Raw genomic sequence first — 21,971 nt, forward strand, 5'->3', positions numbered from 1 at the left:
TAACCCTTCTTATAAACTTCTTCGGTATTTATAGGATTCTCTTTCTATATCAGTCACAGAGCAGACAAATACTTGGGTTTTCAGTTGACTTTTTTTTTTGCGGTACGCGGGCCTCTCACTGCCGTGGCCTCTCCCACCGCGGAGCACAGGCTCCGGACACGCAGGCTCAGCGGCCATGGCTCACGGGCCCAGCCGCTCCACGGCATGTGGGATCCTCCCGGACCGGGGCCCGAACCCGTGTCCCCTGCATCGGCAGGCGGACTCTCAACCACTGCGCCACCAGGGAAGCCCCCTTCAGTTGACTTTTAATGACCTAACAATTAGACCTCCATCAGCTGAGTCTTTTTCTTTTGCACCCCATCTCCCTAGCCACGTATCAGCGTTTTACTCCTGTGATCTCTTAGAGAAAACTTAATATAATAAATATTTTTTGAGTAGTTATTATGTAGTAGGTAATTTAAAAGGCACTAAAAATATAAAAACAGATATTGGGTCTTTATGTGATCTACAGTCAAGTGAGGGCAGAGGACATTAATCAAATATTCACTCAAAAGACTTGTATAGGTAAGACCTAAAATGTGGTAAGTACTGGGGAGGGGAATATAATGTCAGAATATTTGACCTTGTCATGGAGCTCAAGGAAAAGCTCTTAAAAACTGAGCAGAGATATAGAGAATATTTGGGAGGTAACCTGATGGAGAAGAGAAGAAGGAGAATTTCAGGTCTAGAGAACAATTTCTGTGAAGGCAATGTGGTGAAATACAGCATGAGTTCCAGAAATTAGTTTAATGGAGTTGTGGTCCTGAGAGTTTGGGTGTTTGGTGTAGGAAGAGACAGAATAAGTAAGGAAAGGTTAAACCTGATAGGGATTTCTAGGCTATGTTATGGAATTTGGTATTATTATAAGGAAGATATTGAGGTATTTTTTAAAGGGAAGATTGAATTGTCAGTATATATTTTTAAAAACATCACAGAATTCAAGGCAGGGAATGATTGAAATGGAAGAAAAGTAAAACAGGAAGATGTTGTTATTGCAGTTATTTAATATTTTAGTACCTTTGTATTAAGATCGTGAAAGGGGTGATGGAGAGAGGAGGACAAGTTTGAGAGAGATTTAATAAAAAAAATAAGTAAAACTTGGTGATATGAGATGGAAAGGGGATAGCAGCCTAGAGCTGTGTGTGAAAGAGAGGGTTATAACAAGACCACAGCTGGTTTATAGATGGCATAATTGTCTTGTATGGCATGTCCTTTATTGAGATATGGAGTGCTGGAAGATGGTTCCTTTTATGATGAAATTTAATGAATTATATTTATATGTTGGGTTCGGAGTACCTTTGAGATTGTAGATTTGCTACGTTAAACAGGCAGGACGGTATACAGGTCTAGTGATCAGGGAATGATCTGGACTAGAGATATAACATTGATAGGCATTGCATTGTATGTGGTAGTTGAAATCATGAGAATGTAGGTGATTAGCTAAGGATATCATAGAGGGAAGATGCAGAAAAGATAAAGACTGAAGTTCCAAAAATACGGGCAAAACAAAACGGATGATTGAATAACTACATTGATCATTCACATGTAAAAATCTATTCATCATAACTACTCATTTTCTAAAACATTTTCTCTATTACCCTTTCCACACTTCTGAGAAATATTATTATACCCACATGAATCATAAATGGACACACACACACACACACACACACACACACAGCCCTCTAGGACACATGCAACCCTCTGAACTTTCTTATGATCTGAGCTCAAGCTTCATGTGGTGTCTCTCAGTCAGACAAATGGAGACCAATTTTCTGCCGAGTGGATTACAGTTGACAAATCCACTGATGATGGTTCTCACAACTTTCTCCAGCTATCTCAGTATAAGACACCAGGACACATTTCATACTCCTGGTCCGTGGCTTTTTTTTTTTCTTTGAAAACCTATAGAAAGAAAGCAAATGGTTACCTTTACGTCAGCCATGAATATATGCTTATGTCAAGAGACTTAAAAGGAAATATTTTTTAATTTTTTGGTGAAAACATAATCATTCAAACAATTTAAATACACAACAGTATGATGGGTAAAGCAATTCTTCCCACTTTTAGCTTTATTTCTCAAAACCTCTCTCCAGAGAAGTTCATAGTTCATTAGAGATAGCTAAAATATTACCTCTGACTTTTTTATCATTTGAAAATTGATCACTGTAAGAAATAAGCAGGAAGTTATGTTTCGTAAACTAAACCTGTGCACTCATAAGAGAGTTTATACTTGCTAATTTACCTTTTAGATAAAAAGACAAAATCAGGCAGTGGGGCAAATCCTGTTTCTCACATAAATCTTCTGAGTGGCTGGAGGGAGATTTCTTTTCTTTCTCAACTTTCTGTGTGAACCATTTTATAGAAATATTTATCAGAGTGTAGGAAATTTATACCTGTTCTATCAGTTCAGGGCCAACAATGTCAAACGTCTCTATCTTGTCACATACAATATGGGATTAAAACCACAAAAAATGCGACAAAACTTACAGCTGGGGGTCAAAAGTGCTATTGTCCACCCAGGTCCATAATTCCTCTCCAGGAGGGATCCTCAAACCAACCCAATAAGAGGCTGAAGCCTGTAGGTTCCGCCATAGGAAACTCTAAAGAGAATAGGAAATGTTACATGAAACAAAGTGATTCTGACAGATGCAAGAAAAATAGCGCAAGTGCACCTTCTGTGTGCTTGGCACTGCACTAGAAGCTGGGAATGAACAGGTTAGACATGCTCCATGCTTTCAAATAGATCACAGTGGAGGGAAATTTTACTGCAACTCAATGGGATGACTGCTAAACAACAATTACGTACAATGTTAGTAGATATCAAAGCTGTGGAGTCCAGCTCCCTGATTTGAGTCCTAGCACTACTATTTACTACTACACATCTTTGCACAGTTATTCAATCTTTTTACTTCTGTATTTTTCCAATCACTAAAATTCAGATTATAATAGTACTATCTCAAAGAGCTATTATTGATTTGTTAATAAATAATAATATTATTAAACACTTCCTGGCACATAATAAATGCTCCTTGCATAAATGTTAATGATTACTACTAAATACAAGTATGAAATAATATCTAGAAGCAAGAGAATACACAGGGAAAGTTACAGAAAGAAAGCAATCTCTGAGCTCATGGGACACATACTGTTCATAGGTTTTTTTGTTTGTTTTTGGTTTTTTTAAAGATTTTTTTGGTGTGGACCATTTTAAAGTCTTTATTGAATTTGTTACAATATTGCTTCTGTTTCGTGCTTTGGTTTTTTGGCCAGGAGGCATGTAGGATTTTAGCTCCCGACCAGGGATCGAACCCACACCCCCTGCATTGGAAGGCAAAGTCTTAACCACTGGACTGCCAGGGAAGGCCCTGTTCATAGGGGTTTTTTTTGTTTTTTGTTTTTTGTTTTTTGCGGTACACGGGCCTCTCACGGTTGTGGCCTCTCCCGTTGCGGAGCACAGGCTCCGGACGCGCAGGCTCAGCAGCCATGGCTCACGGGCCCAGCCACTCCGCAGCATGTGGGATCTTCCTGGACCGGGGCACAAACCTGTGTCCCCTGCATCGGCAGGCGGACTCTCAACCACTGTGCCACCAGGGAAGCCCCATAGGTTTTTAATATCTCTTTTTGTATTAACCCCTGAGCCAAAGTATATGGCCAGCCATAATAAAGGTGACATTTCCCAGCCTCCCTTTTGGCTAAGTGTGACAATGTGACTGACCTAATTTCTGACTAATGGGATAGAATCAAAAAATACTGAAAAAAAAAAACAAAAAACTGAAATTCTAATTCAGCATTTAAAGAGTAAGTTCATATCCTTCTATTCATCATTTTCTTCTCCCCTGATGGCTAGACTGTGAACTGTGATTGGTTCTAGTGGTGAACCAATCAGAAACAAGTAGACCCAGCACCCTACTGATGGGAGCAGAAATCTCATAGCAGTTTAGACTACAATGTGAGTGACATAACTTATTACATATATTCTAAGGTAGATCTTTCCCCTATTTTAACACTTTGACTTTGGAAACATTGAACAATCTAATGGCTTATGGTAGTTTCATTGGCAGCTCAGTTTTTGCTTTTTAATTGCACTATTTCTTTTAAGGGTACTAATGATACATCTTATCATTGAAAGTGTCTTAGGTTCAATGAATAAAGCAAACATCCATTTGTTTCAGCTACAGCAATTCTGGAACTCTGTCACATGCAGCTTAACTCATATGCTAAATGACAAAGCTGTTTGTTGGAAAATAGTCATTAGGCATATAAAAGAGAGAATGGTGTTTCTCCACTGAATTATCTTTGCCCTACGGTCAAAAGAAATCAGTTGACTATATTTGTGTGAGTCTATTTCTGGCCTCTCTATTCACTTTTGTTGATCTATAACTCTCTTCTTTGCCAATACTATACCATATTTATTAATTTAGGTTTATAGTAAGACTTGAAATTGAGTAGTGTAAGTCTTCCATTCGCTTGCTTTCTTTGGGTTAGTTTGCTCTTTTCATAGGTTTTTTTTTTAAGTAGAAGCTTAGAGTAATGATTCTACATTATCTTCTTTTCAAATATAAGCATTTGATGCTATAAATTTCCCTCTAAACTGCTTAAATTGAAACCCATGAATTTTGACATTATAGTGTTATTTTCATTCAACTCAAAATATGCTTTAAAAAAATTTGCCCTGATGCTTCCTCTTTGACCCATACATTATCTAGAAGTGTGATGTTTAACTTTCAAACGTGTGGGATATTTCCAAACATCTTTCTGTTTCTAATTTGCACTTTAATTTTGTTATGGTCTGAGACATACCCTGTGTGATATCTGTATTTGTAAATTTTTAGGTCCCAAAATATGATCTGTCTTCATGAAAGTTCCTTGGAAAAAAATGTGTATTCTGCTGGTGTTGGATAGTATTCTGTAGAATCCGTTAGGTGTAATTGGTTGATAGTGTTGTTCAGATTCATTTATTTATTTATTTATTATCTACTTGTTTTGTCAGTTACTCAGAGAAGAGTGTTGACATCGCCAACTATAATTGGGGATTTATCCATTTCCCCTTTCAGTTCTATCAGTGTTTGCCTTGTTGCATTCACGTGTATAATTGATCACTATAATGGGCTTTAAGGGCTAGAGCCCATGCTCCGCAGCAAGAGAAGCCACCGCAATGAGAGGCCCGTGCGTCGCAAGGAAGAGCAGCCCCTGCTCGCCGCAATTAGAGAAAGCCCACGCGCAGCAACGAAGACCCGACGCAGCCAGAAAATAAAAAATAAATTTATAAAAATAAAATCAATACTGGCCTTATTTAGAAAGTTTAGTGTCCAACCTTCTTGTAGCAAAATTTCAATCTAAATTAAGCCAGAGCTAGAAAAATACTTGTTTTCTTCAACAAAGAGCAAAACCTCATGAGAAGGACTATGCTGTATTTCCTTTCCCCCAATATCATCTTTAATTTCAGCTGCCATGCAATCTGATTACAACCTTTGTGAGCAATGGGTTAAACATGGGAGATGAGATAGATATTTTATGTCATACATTTAAAATGAAATCTGGTAAGCAGTGGGGTCCCTTGTAGAGAAGAACTTAGGTATATAATACCAAATGAATTCCTCTTATACCTAGCCAAAAAAAAGCCTGAGATAATAGTATAGTTCAATGATTCATTCAACCAATAATTGTGTAGTTAATAGCAATGAGGTTTAAAAAATTTATTTCACAGAAATTTTCAAATTTGTAACATAAAGAAGGTATTGCAGTTGTGAAGGATGCTATAATCTCCAAATTTTATATCTCACCATATCAATGAAGTCTTGGATCACCATGAGATGTGAATTTTTCATGACACAGTCATTTTTACTTTCATTCCAAGATTTCTCACTTTTAGCAACCCAGTAACATTTCCCCCCATGTAGCTTCCAGTCTTCAGAGGGGCATGATTTACTAGCAGTAGAAGAGTTGAAATAACCTGGAAGGAAAAAGGATAAGTAATTAAAAGGAACTTGCGACTGTATCCCTAATACTGTGTGTATACTAATTAAAGATTCTCAAAATGTGTTAAATTATGGCCTAAGCTTTCTTTGACAAAAGTAAGTGCTTTCCTCCAGGTGGATTTTGAAAAAAAATAAAGATTAACAGAATTGCAATATGTGTATATTGTTTCTTTCTCTCTTTCTTGTTTCTTTTTTCTTTCTCCATTTAGTTTAATTCTCTTAAAAATATATTACGCTTTCTATCAGCTAGGCAATGCACAGACACTAGGATAAAGTAATGGACATCCAAGCCTCAGGGAGATAAAAATTTGGAGGAAAAGTAGAAATTAGAGAATTTAATTAGTGGTCTGCCAATGAACCAGACCTTTTGAGAATTATATATCACACTGGAAGAATTTTTCTTGGGAAAAAATTGTGTAATAGATGTCCCCACAAACTCATGATCTACCCATGTACAAATGGATCCTGGCATCCAAAAATGTGCTGGTAACAAATAGATCTAATTTATAATATTTGCCAGTAGATTTAGATGATGACACATAGGTATCCTACACATACCAATAATTTATTGTCCCCTGAAATAAATATTCTTTAAAAACACACATATACATACACACAATGACTTGAAGCCATTGAAGAGTAAAAAAAGCAGGCAGATTTTGGAGAGTAGCTGACACTTGAAATAAGGTATGACAATTTAGAAATTTCCTGTTTTTACAACTTTTAGCCTAAGACAGACCAATGTTGGTGCCATGTAGAATGAGCAAAATTTTGGTAGACAACTTGAAGTCTCTCTAGTCTGAATAACCAAAGAACAGAATTGGGGGCAACTACAGATGTTGAAAATAAAGAGTAAATTCCATAAAAGAAATAAACAAAAGGTGTGCATCAACTGCTGTGTATAAAAATTTTCTAAGTCCCTGGCTGATGAATGTGGAAGCTAGATTACAGATAAAAATTAAAAAAGAAAAAGAAAAAAAAACTGACTTGAGATTTAAACTGCTGCCCCCAAAATAGAAATTTAAATGAATCAAACCATACCAAGAAAAATCAACACTTTTTGGAGAAATGTATCAGGATCAGTCAAATTTTAAAAAATCAAATACTTTAAAAAACAAGCCAACATTTTTTAGCAGGAAATACAAACAAGAGATTTGGTCACTGAGGACTTTAGATATTTAAATAATTATATGTATCATAAATAATAATGTTTACATTATTTTAAGAAATAAAAGAATAAATTACAAAATGATCAGATAACAGGAGACTATCACAAGCTAACTGGAGGGTTTGAAACTAAGTCCTTAGGTTTGAAAACTATAATCATTCAAATTAGACTCAGTGAATGAGCCTACAGCTTAGAAACAGGAACAGAGAGAATTTGTGAACCACAAGGTATATCTGAAAACATTGCCAAGAATTCAGCACAAATTGACAATCATGAGGACAAAAATGAGAGGTTAAGTGAAATGGAAGATAGAAAGCAAAGGCCTATCGAACATCTAATTTAAGTCCTAGAAATAAAATACAGAGAAGGTAGACAAAGAATTAGGAATGATGGCTGACTAGTTCTATTAAGTTATACTTTACATATTTTAAGTTTATTCTATTATTTTATTTATTTTTTATTTTTTGAATTTTATTTTATTTATTTTTTTATATAGCAGGTTCTTATTAGTTAAGCATTTTATACATATTAGTCTATATATGTCAATCCCAATCTCCCAATTTATCCCACCACCACCCCCCTGGCCACTTTCCCCCCTTGATGTCCATACGTTTGTTCTCTACATCTCTGTGTCTATTTCTGCCCTGCAAACTGGTTCATCTGTACCATTTTTCTAGGTTCCACATATGTGCATTGATATAAGATATTTGTTTTTCTCTTTCTGACTTACTTCACTCTGTATGACAGTCTCTAGATCCATCCAAGTCTCTACAAATGACCCAATTTCGTTCCTTTTTATGGCTGAGTACTATTCCATTATATATATGTACCATGTCTTCTTTATCCATTCCTCTGTTGATGGGCATTTAGGTTGCTTCCATGACCTGGCTATTGTAAATAGTGCTGCAGTGAACATTGGGCTGCATGTGTCTTTTTGAATTATGGTTTTCTCTGGGTATATGCCCAATAGTAGGATTACTGGGTCATATGGTAATTCTATTTTTTGTTTTTTAAGGAACCTCCATACTGTTCTTCATAGTGGCTGTAGCAATTTACATTCCCACCAACAGTGCAGGAGGGTTCCCTTTTCTCCACACCCTCTCCAGCATTTGTTGTTTGTAGATTGTCTGATGATGCCCATTCTAACTGGTGTGAGATGATATCTCATTGTAGTTTTGATTTGCATTTCTCTAATAATTAGTGATGTTGAGCAGCTTTTCATGTGCCTCTTGGCCATCTGTATGTCTTCTTTGGAGAAACGTCTATTTAGGTCTTCTGCCCATTTTTTGATTGGGTTGTTTGTTTTTTAATATTGAGCAGCATGAGCTGATATATATATTTTGGAGATTGATCCTTTGTCCTTCGATTCATTTGCAAATATTTTCTCCCAGTCTGAGGGTTGTCTTTTTGTCTTGTTTGTAGTTTGCTTTGCAAAAGCTTTGAAGTTTCATTAGATCCCATTTGTTTATTTTTGTTTTTATTTCCATTGCTCTAGGAGGTGGATCAAAAAAGATCTTGCTGTGATTTATGTCAAAGAGTGTTCTTCATATGTTTTCCTCTAAGAGTTTTATAGTGTCTGGTCTTACATTTAGGTCTTTAATCCATTTTGAGTTTATTTTTGTGTATGGGGTTAGGGAGTGTTCTAATTTCATTCTTTTACCTGTAGCTGTCCAGTTTTCCCAGCACTACTTATTGAAGAGACTGTCTTTTCTCCATTGTATATCCTTGCCTCCTTTGTCATAGATTAGTTGACCATAGGTCAATACAAGCCTACCTCAAGAAAGAAGATAAATCTCAAATAAACAATCTAAACTTACACCTAAAGGAACTAGAGAAAGAAGAACAAACAAAACCAAAGTTAGTAGAATGAAAGAAATCATAAAGATCAGAGCAGAAATAAATGAAATAGAAACAAAGAAAACAATAGTGAAGATCAGTAAAACTAAAAGCTGGTTCTTTGAGAAGATAAACAAAATTGATAAACCATTAGCCAGACTCATCAAGAAAAAGAGGGAGAGGACTCAAATCAACAAAATATTATTTTATTAAGATGAAAGAAATTTAGAGTTGGTATCCTTTCCTGCTGGATTGAAACTAGGATTCTAGGGCCTGTTATAGATAGGATTATCTGTAACAATAGAAGGATTAGAAAACAAGTTAGACAGAATTTAAAGCTAGAGGCTTTATTAAATACCACTGTTACCACTTGTATCAAGGGTATAGGAGTACAGTAATACGCTTTTGTTCTGGGGATAATGTCCCACAGAATTTGCCCTCATAGTCTCACTAGTTAAAAAAAATTAAAGTTTTTAGAATGTGGTCAAGGGGGCTTGGGAACATCAAAATCTATTTTAAAGTTTTAATGAATTCCTAGAATTTGAATGTATCCTATAACATGGACTGGTGAGTCTTTCTAATAGAATTATATATGCATGTTCAAAAAAAGAAAGGTATATCGTTTTTCAATATAGAATTAAATTAATGGATTAAAAATAATAAAGAAAACAGCTGGAAAGAAAAAGAAAACAGAAAGGACAAATGACTGAGTGTCTTCTCGACTTTAAAAAGTAGGTAAATACATTCAGATAAGAAAGCAAGATAAAGGTTACCATTTACAGTTTTTTACATGTAATGACATTAAAAATGGACAAAAAGCTACCTGATATGATCATGAATTTTAAGAATGAAAATATTTTGATTACATTCTGTGCCTGCACATGTCCCAAAAGAAGTTAAAAAAAGAAAATGCAATTATTCCAATATAATACCTCTAAATTCATTTACAACTCATTATATAAGCTTATTTTTCTCATTTGTCTTGGATCTTTAAATATTTTTGTCAAGGACTGTAATAGGTCCCTGAAAAACAATGGTCTAAACCATCCCTCTGTAGGGGTAGAGGAATCTCCTCTTTATTCAGATATACCCAAGTAAAATCCACACTACTGTCCATACTTGTTTACTCAGGAATTAGGCAATATAAAATAACATTACCTTTTGAGGTGCTTGTTTCAGATTTATTTTGCCCAGTACAGTATTTCTCTTTTGATTCATTATTTACTTTAGTATGTCTTGCAGATTTGAACCGGATAACTAATAAAAGAAGAAACATATTTTCTGTATTAAATACAAAGCAGAAATTCATTGGGTTCTAGAGACTCTGAAGTTCATTAATGTGGAAACTCCATAGTAATTTAAATGATTAAAAATTTAGAGGGAAAAACAACATTACTTTTTCCAAGATTTGGACGTTCCTTTGCAAGCATTCTTGTTAACCTTATTAATGCTAACTTTAGGGGAATTGGAAAAATATGACCTGGGACCAGAAGGATACTCACTTTTTTTTTTCGGACTTTTCATATTTATTTTAATAAACACAAAATAACCAGCTCTGGATATAAGCCTCATTTGGATAGCTTGTATTTTGTGAGTTCTTATTAACTGTATCAGGTATCACTTGATTCATGGAAAGGGTTTTATGTGTTTTGACTTCAGTTCATGATTCTGTTCCTTTTGAGATTGTGCATGTAAATCGTACACATAGAAGGGTAGGGTGAGCCCAGAGTATTTTTCGACCATGAAGAAGACAGCTGTCTTTCTGATGGCCACTTAACTGGAATTAGTTTTGGTAATTTATAATGTCACAATAGTGTGTATTAGGCAATTAAATCTTTAAAATCTATTGTAGTAACAAACAAATCTGTTTTACTAACAAAAAACTGTTTTGATAACAAATCTATTATCTTATAACAAAAGGAAACATAGCAGAGATGGTTTCTTGTTTTTTGTTTTGGCCCCGCTGCCTGGCATGGTGGGATCTTAGTTCCCTGACCAGGGATTGAACCCGTGCCCTCTGCAGTGGAAGCGTGGAGTCTTAACCACTGGACCACCAGGGAAGTCCTAGCAGAGATGTTTAATGCTAAGTATTTTTGCTTCCTCCCCTCAATGTTAAAGCCCCAATTCAGCCATTGACTAGTTACATTAAACTAGTCAAACCACTTATCACTCTGGGTTTTAGACTGTTCACCTCAACTGGAGGTTTGACCTTGCTGATTTCTAGAGCCCCATTCAGTTCTGAATTCTATGACTCTGCCTACTGACCTCGAGTTACTAATGACATTCATAATTACTAATATCATTCACAAGGGCAACATAGGCAGACACGGCCTTTGTCTGTTCTAGAGTTTGGTTTAATCTGGAAATTTGAATTCCTTAGAATATATATATCATCTGGGAGTTTTTCTCCAAGCATTTATTCAATAAAATATTTAAATAATTGTCACATGAAATTGGACTATGTTTAGCTATATCCACAGTATATGAGTATAATTTTAAAATACTTGATTGAATTGATTGATTTTAGACAAATTTCCCATCCATGAATACAAGATTGATGATGATGTCCAGGAGTAACTAATATGGATAAGCTTAAACAGAAATATGCTTCATTATTTAATTTGCTTTCACTGACCGCAGCTTCAGAGAAGATGGTGTATAACTCATAATCAACGGCATTGGGAAATGCATTGTGCATAAAATGCACTTTATGATTTTGGTCATAAAATATAAATCTAATCTCTTTATCAATGAAATGAATCCATAATATGTATTATATCACAATCTGAAGTTCTATGGAAAATCTCTAATTTTAATTGTGTATCAAATTTCATGCTTTTTGTGAAGTTATAACTTGAACAGCAAACACAATTACAATAGGTGGTGCTAAAATACTTTGGGATAAATAAATGGTATTGATAATTACTTACCAAAAATGCTCAGCACAATTACTATTACAAGAAGGATGATAATCATTGCACATTCAACTTTCAGGAAAATTCCATGGTGGTGAGAATCTATAAAATTGGATAGATTTCACTAATAAGCCCAGTAAATAATTCCTTAGGTAGTAAGAGGTAGGGAAGGGCTGAATAAACTTTGTCAGTTATGCTCTTGAGTCACTTTCCTTTGAAATATGTAGATCCAGCTTCCTGTTACACACACACACACACACACACACACACAGCATATTTGGTCCCCTGGTTTGTGAAAAGGGGGACCTAGAAAACTGTGAATAGATGTAAATTTTTCCTTGTTGATTTACCATACATATTCCTCAGTATTAATCTTAACTATAATTTACTCTCTGTATCCCTAAATTTTTATATAAGACTGTGAAATTCTCCGGTCTCTAATAAGTTTACTGACAACACTCACTTATTTGGATTGATCCGTTCTTTCATGCCTCCTCCTTTATACAATACACCTATTTCCTGTGACATGTAATTGTAATTGCATAAAATCATACATTTTAAAATAAAAGTAATTTTAGGGATAATCTTGTCCAACATTCGCATGTTAAAAATGGGGATTTCAAGTCCACAGTCACACAGTTACTTGATAGCAGAAGTGAGACTGTACCTTGGGTGTCTTGACTACCAAAATTAGTACGGGGTTCACTATCTACTCTATCTCTTGTACTTGAAAGATAAATAAATCATAAAAAGAAACTGGCATTTTTAGCTTTGGGTTGATAGTTAAAACCAATAGGCTCTTATCCCAAATAGTTACAGTATATCAATTCCACTAGATATGTGATATATACACACACACATACAATATACTGAGAGTGCACTACTATAACTGATGTTGAAGTATAACCAATTACAAAACCAAGTGTTGAGATATTAACCTGAGTTTTTATTTAGTGGAATCCTATTATAGAATGTTTTGTCCACATTATTATTGTTATTAAGTAAAACATCTTTAGTAAGAATTTATTAATTCTCAAAGCACTAAAAGAAATCCATGTATTTTCTTTTATTAGGCAAAACAATGCAAAGTATACCAGTCAAGGCCATCACCAGAAGAATGTGATACTATCCCAACACACATTTCTAGTGTGAAGAACTGGGGTTACAGACTTAAAAAGCTGGAGAATAAAGCATCAGAGTTCATGAAAGGACTAATATAAGGGGTACTAGGTCATTCTTTTAGGCCCCTGAAGTAAAGGTTATAAAGGCATGAATTTCTGAATCTTAGCCTGGGATATTCTCAGTGGAATCATACTTTGTTACTGAGATTTCACTCAGTGTCATGGTGATAGCCCTCTTTGTTTTATATCTTGGAGAACTGATGAACCTACAATATTTAAAGTGTTTAGTATAAATGAAATCCATTTATTTAGTCATCCATTTATTCATCCGCCTACCCAGCATCTATCGATTGCCTGCTATGTACTTAGTACTGTGTGAGGTGCTGGGTATACAAAGATTAAGAGATTAGGGAGAGGGTTTCAGCACATATGAGCCTCTGAAATGGAAAAGAATATGGTAATTTTAAAGAGCAAGAGAAAGCCAACAACCAGAGCAAAATAAGTGAAATTTACCGAGTTAGAAGAGAAAGGCCAGGGATAATTGTGTAGGACTCTGTAGGACATTACAATCCAATGTATCAAATAGTTCTTTCCCTCTTCAATAATATGACACATGAGAACAGAAGTTGCGTTTATCCACAACAGAGACATGCAGTGAAAGAGTAATATGATATTTGACTTCTGGTCATAAGCATGACTGCAGGTAGATAACTTAATTTTTATATATTCATATTTCTTCATTTTTAAGATTAGAATATTGGACTGGACAGCATTAAAGATGTTGTCCCAAAATCTTTAAACCAGGAAAAGAGTAATGCTCTTTCCAAACAGAAGAAATTAAATCCTGGAATGTAGAATCAAAAATACTGGTTTTGTTGCTTGAACTGAGTTAAAATAACCTCTAGAAAAATGGACCAATTATATGAGATTTGGGGGGAATGGGGGGAATAAGAGTAAGGTTCTAGTCCATGTTATTTTTCAAACGAAGTTCTGTTAACGCGTATAAAATGAAAGCTCCCAGTCTATTGAGAAAATAAAGCAGAAAAGCCTCTATTCCGCAAGTTAAGAGAGATAATATTTAAACACAGAAAATAACAGACTCTTGCAACTGGAGAAAGCAACTCACCAGATCCACCTGAAAACTGCAAACGCATAAATATAGAAGAAAAAATACATTCTTGGGAAATAATAGGAAAGCAAAACATCAGATCCACTCCACAAGGACAAAGCACCATGAGGAGACTTTAAGATATTTAAACATTTTTATAAACTTTACAATATAAAAATTCTTACCCTAGAGAAGAGAATATAAATGCAACATGGACATTTTCCTAAGGCTTCATGTATAAATACACTGGATTTGAAAATCTATTATTTCTGAGGTGGTTTGTGTTTAAGGTTACAATCTTATCTTTAGCTGTGTGCCTATCTATTCATGTTCCAAACATATTCTATTACTCAGATAGTCGTTAATTCTAAACTTCTATGAAAACCAAAAGCAAAGTTCTACATATTAAGACTAAAGTTACAATTAACTTTATAACACTTGGTGTCATTAAAAACATTCACCCTTATTCTTGCATTCAGTAACTTTTGCTTTGAATCCAGTCTCCTAATTCCGGTAAGACAAGTACAGACACAGGACAGAAATAAGGGAGATTAAAAACAAAACTTTAATTTTAATAAGAGGTCTAAATCCAACTTACCAGATCTCTGACGTGAAGATGAATGTTCTGAAGATGAATGTTTGATATCAGCATAGATTATATCTCCAGCCATTGCATATATTAAAAAGAGAGAAAAATCACAAGTAGTAGTCTGCTGAAGGAGTTCCGTATTTTTGCAAACTTCCTGTAAGTGAGATAAATTGAGATGGATGATTTCCTTCCCCTCTCCAGAGTTTGGTGGGTTTCCCCTGTGAATAAAAGATAAGAGCAATGTGTTCAGCCTTATCAATCAAGGCAATAGATTTTTGAACACGTGCATGATATGGAAGAAAACTACTATCCATGCAGTATTTTCTTGCTCTTCAGTTAGTTTTCTGCCTACATTTGGAATAATTTTAACTTTTAGTAATACTACAGAAGATATTGCCTCACTTTCCTCTATAAACCACTTGCTCTTTTAGCTAAGAAATATTCTCTGGCAGAAGCTCTTTGACCTCCAGCATTTTCTCCAAAGTGGAATAGCAATTTAGAAGGGAGGACAAGAAAAAAAGAGGGTTTTTAATATGAATGTAATAGAAAGAATTGATAGACTCCTCATCTTGAAATGCACTGTAATTAATTAGGTAATACTTTAAAAATACCCTTAAAGCTATTTCTTCTCATCTATGCTTTATAATATTAACATCAAAGTAAGTTGAGGCATAGATTATGCAGTGGATTTCCAAACTGCAAAATAATCTATATGAGACAGAAATAACCCTATGTCAAAATAATTCAAGGTTCTGTCATAAAAGAAAATGAATCTCATTTTTAAATGAGGTTCACAGAAATTTAGCACTGAATGCAATGTATTAAGCATAGATTTTAATCTCCCATTTCTTCTAAAACTCCACTAAATTTATATTAAAGGAATAAAAATGTATAAGTTCAAAACAATTTAAAAAGTGAATGGGGGCTTCCCTGGTGGCGCAGTGGTTGAGAGTCCGCCTGCCGATGCAGGGGACACGGGTTCGTGCCCCGGTCCGGGAGGATCCCACATGCTGCGGAGCGGCTGGGCCCGTGAGCCATGGCCGCTGGGCCTGCGCGTCCGGAGCCTGTGCTCCGCAGCAGGAGAGGCCGCAGCGGTGAGAGGCCCGCATACCGCAAAAAAAAAAAAAAAAAAAAAAGTTTATGCACTGGGAGATTTGGATTGACATATATATACTAATATGTATAAAATAGATAACTAATAAGAACCTGCTGTATAGCACAGGGAACTCCACTTCGCTGTACAGTAGAAACTAGCACAACATTATAAAAAAAACAACTATACCCCAATTAAAAAAAAAAAATTAAAAAAAAAAAAAAAAAGTGAATGGGTTCTAACAGATGAAAAAATTCAGTGAATTCCTGGAAAATGGAGAGTAGATGGAGATGTGATATTTGATGGAACAAAGCAAAAGAAAGTGAAGCCTAGAATATTTAAAGGTAAATAACTGAGGAGATAGCCCAGCTACCCATGAAACCCTCATAACACTCAGAGCTCAGAAATGGCAGGTATGAAAAATGACAGGAGACCTTAGCTGATAGCCAATAGGGTTGATTTCCTCAAGCTCCACCCAAATGCACTGCATACAATTATTTAAACTGTAGTCATCTCTCCCAGACCCCAGTCCAAGTAATTTAACCTACATTCATCAAATAGCTAGAGAACATATCTTGGCTTCTTGACATGTAGGGGTCTCTCAGTATAAAGACTAACCCCACAAGGCTTCTGACCTTGAAGGTCAGCCTTGAACACCAACCTCTGTCTCCTAACACCACTTTGACACTCCCTCTTTTCTGGGCTGTTATAACACTTTATATGTTGTTCTGCATTTTATGTATGAAAAACTGACTTTGAGAAGTTATATGCAGATGGTTTGCGTAACCATTTTCAGAGTGAGGATTTGAACTCATCACAAACTGAATCCAAAGCCTAGGCCATAATACAATAATGCTTTCTAGATTTTGAGGGTAAGAATCATGTTTTATTATTCTTGTTATTTCCATCGTTCAATCTATGCCTGAAACATAACAGACACTTAGTAATTACGTGTTGGATTATCAAATCAGTTAACGCTACACTGAATTTTATTACTGGACTATAACATTCCATAATGAGAGCAATTACCTTTCACTAAAAAGTAGACTTCTAATCATATGAAAAGTAATATTGATGATCTAGCCATGTACAACTAAAACAAATACTGGTATGTGGAGAACCTATTATAAGTTATATAATAAATCCTTGGAATATACAAATTTAATATTAATGATCCCTGTCTCCTCTCTCTGCTCCCAAGTAACAAAGGGTATGCATTCTGTAGTAATCTATAAATTCGATGAGATATGGCTTTTAATTGAGTGTCATAATCCCTATAGGTAGGGTTCGCTTAGCCAGAAAGACCGTTTATATAAAGTCAACTTGTGGATGAATTACATAATGGAATGTTAAAAGTAGCAGTGCCTTGGAAAGCATGTTATTAAGTAATCCAAACAAAACACATCTGGAAACAAAATAAATCTGTTTAGTTAAATAGTCTAAACTCATCAAATGCTCATCAGCAAAGATGTGAAAGGGTAACAGATATTTAGTTAAGCTGCTGTATTTTAGGTATTATGTGTCCATAGTGATATTCTCAAATTTGGTGACACAACTTTCATGGGTATAACTTTTTTCAATGTCAAGTTTAAGCATTAGTGTGGTGTTATCATTATTGATAGATACTACTTCTAAATAATGGAGTAATATGTACTTGAAATAATCTTTATCACTGCCCTAACGTTAATAATAATTTTGCCAATCACTTTTCTGTGCATGGATTCCAAATCGAATTCTCAATCCCAGCCTATTTCCTGGAGTACAAGTCCTCATTTCCAACTGCTTTTCGGTATGTCAAACTCGAAACAATCAAAAGTAACCCAGACTTTACTGCTCTTTCCACTGTGTCACTTCTTTCTTTTGTTGGCTCCCTTCCTTTGGAGAAACTCGGGCTTAATATCTTTCCTTTGATTCCCGCTTCTCTCACTTTTTGAAGTTATGTGTGGGTGAGTGAGGTAGGGTGGCATGTAATAAGTCATTCATTTGAGTTGAAGGAGTCTTTTTCAACTTAGATGAACTTGTGACAAAGAACATGCTCAGAGAAGATACTGCCATCTGGAATCAGGAAGAACTTAGTGAATGATTGAAAGTTTACCAATCAGAAAAGTAATTCCTCCTGTGCTTGCTGGCAAGAGAGGAAGGCAGAAAGTGTTTTCTCTGAATACTTCTGAGGGGAGAGAAAATTTTATTTTTCAGATAAATATCTACTTTGGAATACGAAGACAGGAAAAGAATTATGTGTCCTATGCTATATTTGTATTCGTGTGTATGTATGTGTATACATTTTTAAGGTCAACAATATGATATATATTTTTTAAAAAGCATATGCTTGTATGCATGCATGAAACGATTTAATTTTATATAGAAATGACATACCTTTTGCCTTTTTCAGTAATCTACAACACTGTCAAATATTCTAGGCTAGTGGTTCTCAACCTTGACTGCACATTGAAATTTCCTGGACAGTTTTTTTTGTTTGTTTTTTTAAATACAGATATCTGGACTTCACATGAGACTTTAAAAACTTTTTTCATTTGTCTGCATCAGAATTTTAAAAATCTCTCCTATATGTGATTCTATATATAGCCAGAGTTGAACACTGTCGAGCTACCACACATGAGTTTAGAGTGATGTACAGGTTCAGCAATGAGGAGAAGAAAAACTCAGGCAGCTGTAACAGGAGCAGAAATAGCAGCAGCACTGATGAATAAGAGACCACGTTTCCTATATGCCAAACCAACAACAATGACAAGGTCCATCATTTTTCCCACACCAGGGGAACTCCTTAGTAGTAGAGACCAGATCTGAGGGAAAAACCTGACTCAAAAGTTGGCCTTGATTTCTTTTTCAAAACAGGATCCACAACTCAATGTGAACTAAAGGAAATGCATCCACGGATTGGTTTTGGTCCATGGGTGCCCAGGTGTCTCCATGACCTAGAGACTGTGTCTTGGAAATTCAGTCTACAGAAATAAAACAACAGAGGCAGTGTGTATAGCAATAACACTTACCTTATACTGGAGGAAAAGTAGATAGATGTTTGAGAATTTTCATTGGTTATTACAGCACATTAATTAATTTGAGAAGTATGATGTTGCATGTTACAGGTCCTAAATCTGCAGATCCTAAATTTAGTAGGAGTACAGGATAGTCAGTATTTTCTTATTTCAACCACCAGTTTGTACTCTGCTGTGGCACAGCAATATTTTTGGAAGTAACTGACTATATGTTAACTTAGATGGGCCTTAAGGATCTGTTTACTTAACGTTTACTTAGGGACTTTTAAAGAAAAGATCAAGATGTTTTAGCGTGTTGCTTACTTCTGGAGGAGTTCACTCTATCCCTAAAATAATGGAGGTGCTGAAATCTAAGTTAGCATCCTTGAAAGAAAAGAAGGTACAGAAGCCACCTAAGAGATGTGGCTACTAACCCCAGACAGGAAATATTTGCCAATGGTGATCTAGAGCAGTGAACAAAGAAGTTCTTCTGAGAGGAAAAATAATAGTACAGCCAGTTGCATTATATTTAAGTAACATTTTCATACTGATATAATTCTCATGATGTGTGTATTCTGGACAATTCACGTAAATGGAATCATATAATATGTAGCCTTTTGTGTCTGGCTGTTTCATTTAATGTTTTCAAGGTTCATCCAGATTGTAATATGTATCAGTACTTCATTCTTTTTTAGAGCAGAATACTGTTCCATTGTATGGGTATACCACATTTTGTTTACACATTCATCAGTTGATAGACATGTGATTTATTTCCACTTTTGGCTTTCATTAATAATGCTGCTATGCGTTTTTGTGTGAACATGTCTTCAATTCTTTTAGATGTATACATAGAAGTGGAATTGTTGGGTCATTTGTTAACTCTATGTTTAAACTTTTGAAAAATTGCCAAATAGTTTTCTCCTGAGGCTGCACCATTATACATTGTCATCATCAATGTATGAGTATTTCATTTCCTTCACATCCTCATCAACGCTTGTTATTTTTTCACCTTTTCAATTATAGCTGTCCTACTGGGTGAGAAGTGGTTTTGATTTACATTCCCCTGATCCTTTGGAGCATCTTTTCAGGTACTTATTGGCCCTTTGTATATATATCTTCTTGCGAGAAATGTCTTTTCAAATTTTTGTCCACTTTTTTTTGTTTTGTTTTGCGGTACGCGGGCCTCTCACTGTTGTGGCCTCTCCCGTTGCGGAGCACAGGCTCCAGACGCGCAGGCTCAGCGGCCATGGCTCACGGGCCCAGCCGCTCTGCGGCAATGTGGGATCTTCCCGGACCGGGGCACGAACCCGCGTCCCCTGCATCGGCAGGCGGACTTTCAACCACTGCGCCACCAGGGAAGCCCCCCCTAAACAAGTGTTTTTTAAAAGTGTATATTATATGGCTAAATTGTTTTGGTTTCAATTTTTCTATATTATTTGGTTACAAGTTTCCATCACAGTCCATTGCAAGCATGCTGGATTAGGAATTTTAAAAGCCTGGGCCTGAGTCTTGACTTCAAAATGTAGTAGCTAAACAACTTTGGACAAATTTATCTCTTTAATGCCAAAGTTCTAATCTACAACAGATATAATAATATGAAAGTACTATTGTATGATATAGAACATTATAACATGTAAACTATATAAATATTGCTATTTTTTTCTTATACACCACTGGCTTCCTTTGACATTTACCTTACTATTTCTCTAACTTCTTTCTTACCCTTTTATGGTGCTTTATTTTACTTTTCCCCTTCCATTAATCTCGTGTTCTAAAATAGGCATTTTTGTGTTTAGAAAAAGAGACTAAAAATAATAATGCTTAAGGAAGAATGGTTATTTAATAATAACTTGTATGCATTTTTAAGAATTTGGAAAAGTCCCTTTTTCTACCAGTTATTAAAGTACAACGAAGAAAAATAGGATACAACAGCACAGTAAAGATGAATGTCAATAATGGTAAATGTCAAAGACACAGAACAGATAATATAATGTGTTAAGTAATTAACCACATTTCGGGGAATATCTAAGAAAAGGAAGTTGTGCAAATCAGGAATGTCAGACAGTCACAAAAAGAAGAAATATGTTCTAAAATAAAGAGCAAAATTTTACCTTAAAAGAAACCATTAAATCATCAATTTGAAGTACACACAGAGAGACTGAGTTTTAAGCAGAAGTGGAGGGACAACCAATAGTCTCAACTAGTAACTAATGTCAAAAATACCTGAGACTGGGCTTCCCTGGTGGCGCAGTGGTTGAGAGTCCGCCTACCGATGCAGGGGACACGGGTTCGTGCCCCGGGCCGGGAAGATCCCACATGCCGCGGAGCGGCTGGGCCCCTGAGCCACGGCCGCTGAGCCTGCGCGTCCGGAGCCTGTGCTCCGCAATGGGAGAGGCCACAACAGTGAGAGGCCCGCGTAAAAAAATACCTGAGACATTTATTTAGTTATCAGCACAGAAAATCGATCAAAATAAGGTCAAGAGATTTTTGTCAACAAAGAAAACATATGAATCAGAGAGAGAGAAATTACAGTTCTCAGTAATTTGTCTGAATGTGTTTTTACACATATGAACTTGAAATATAGTTTGACTGAATATAATTAGATTGGTATCACATTTCCTCTGAATTTTAGTGGTACTTTCTGTCAGATGACATATTGTTATTAAAAAGTACAATATCTTTCCAATTTCTGATCCTATTCCTGGAGTTATATGTATGTTGTAAGGTACATATCTATTTGCAGATAGATAGATAGATATCGCCAAATATTTTCTGCTCAGGGAAACATTGGGTGTATTTCTATTAGTAGATTAATTTTCATGAAATGTTATGTAAAGTTTTTTAAATTTTAACAAATTTATTGTAAAGATATTTACATAAATAAAGTAGCCTCCATTTACATTAAATCTGTAAATATATTCTGGTAATTGTATTAGCTAAAAGCTAACATTTATTAAGATCAGTTTGTGTTTCAGACATTAGCTCATTTAAACCTCATAGCATTACAACAAATATAAAAGCTAGGTGATTTTATTATCCCTATTTATTGCCGAGAAAGCAAAGTAACTTACCTAACGTCACACAGAAGGATAGGAGCTGAGCAGAAATTTGAAACATTATTTGAC

The 21,971-nt window shown here is 35.4% G+C and overlaps 1 protein-coding gene across 3 annotated transcripts; it reads right to left on the minus strand.

Moving 5' to 3' along the window:
* Nucleotides 1-1,023: 1,023 nt before the first annotated feature.
* On the minus strand, nucleotides 1,024-14,891 carry LOC101271057 (killer cell lectin-like receptor subfamily F member 1). 3 transcript variants are annotated; one of them, XM_004281156.4, is made up of 6 exons: nucleotides 14,767-14,891; nucleotides 11,955-12,041; nucleotides 10,183-10,281; nucleotides 5,826-5,995; nucleotides 2,530-2,642; nucleotides 1,024-1,944 (listed from the first exon to the last, which is right to left on the minus strand). In XM_004281156.4, the coding sequence occupies exons 1-6, from the start codon at nucleotides 14,837-14,839 to the stop codon at nucleotides 1,827-1,829; spliced, it is 660 nt and encodes a 219-aa protein (XP_004281204.1). In that variant the 5' UTR covers nucleotides 14,840-14,891; the 3' UTR covers nucleotides 1,024-1,826. The 3 variants fall into 3 exon arrangements, with proteins under 3 accessions (XP_004281204.1, XP_012392667.1, XP_049550860.1); XM_049694903.1 differs by having other exon boundaries at nucleotides 1,862-1,934; nucleotides 2,521-2,642; XM_012537213.3 differs by lacking the exon at nucleotides 10,183-10,281.
* Nucleotides 14,892-21,971: the final 7,080 nt, after the last annotated feature.

Source organism: Orcinus orca, chromosome 11, assembly GCF_937001465.1.
Source record: "Orcinus orca chromosome 11, mOrcOrc1.1, whole genome shotgun sequence".
Classification (NCBI taxonomy): Eukaryota; Metazoa; Chordata; class Mammalia; order Artiodactyla; family Delphinidae; genus Orcinus; species Orcinus orca.

What these genes read in the sequence shown, in the direction of transcription:
- LOC101271057 (XM_004281156.4), bottom strand. Translation starts at nt 14,839, where the DNA reads ATGGCTGGAGATATAATCTATGCTGATATCAAACATTCATCTTCAGAA. An exon ending in AATTGTGCTGAGCATTTTTG is followed by an intron (nt 10,282 to 11,954) that starts GTAAGTAATTAT and finishes TTCTTTTATTAG; the next exon opens with TTATCCGGTTCAAATCTGCA. An exon ending in AGCACTTTTGACCCCCAGCT is followed by an intron (nt 1,945 to 2,529) that starts GTAAGTTTTGTC and finishes TTCTTTCTATAG; the next exon opens with GTTTTCAAAGAAAAAAAAAA.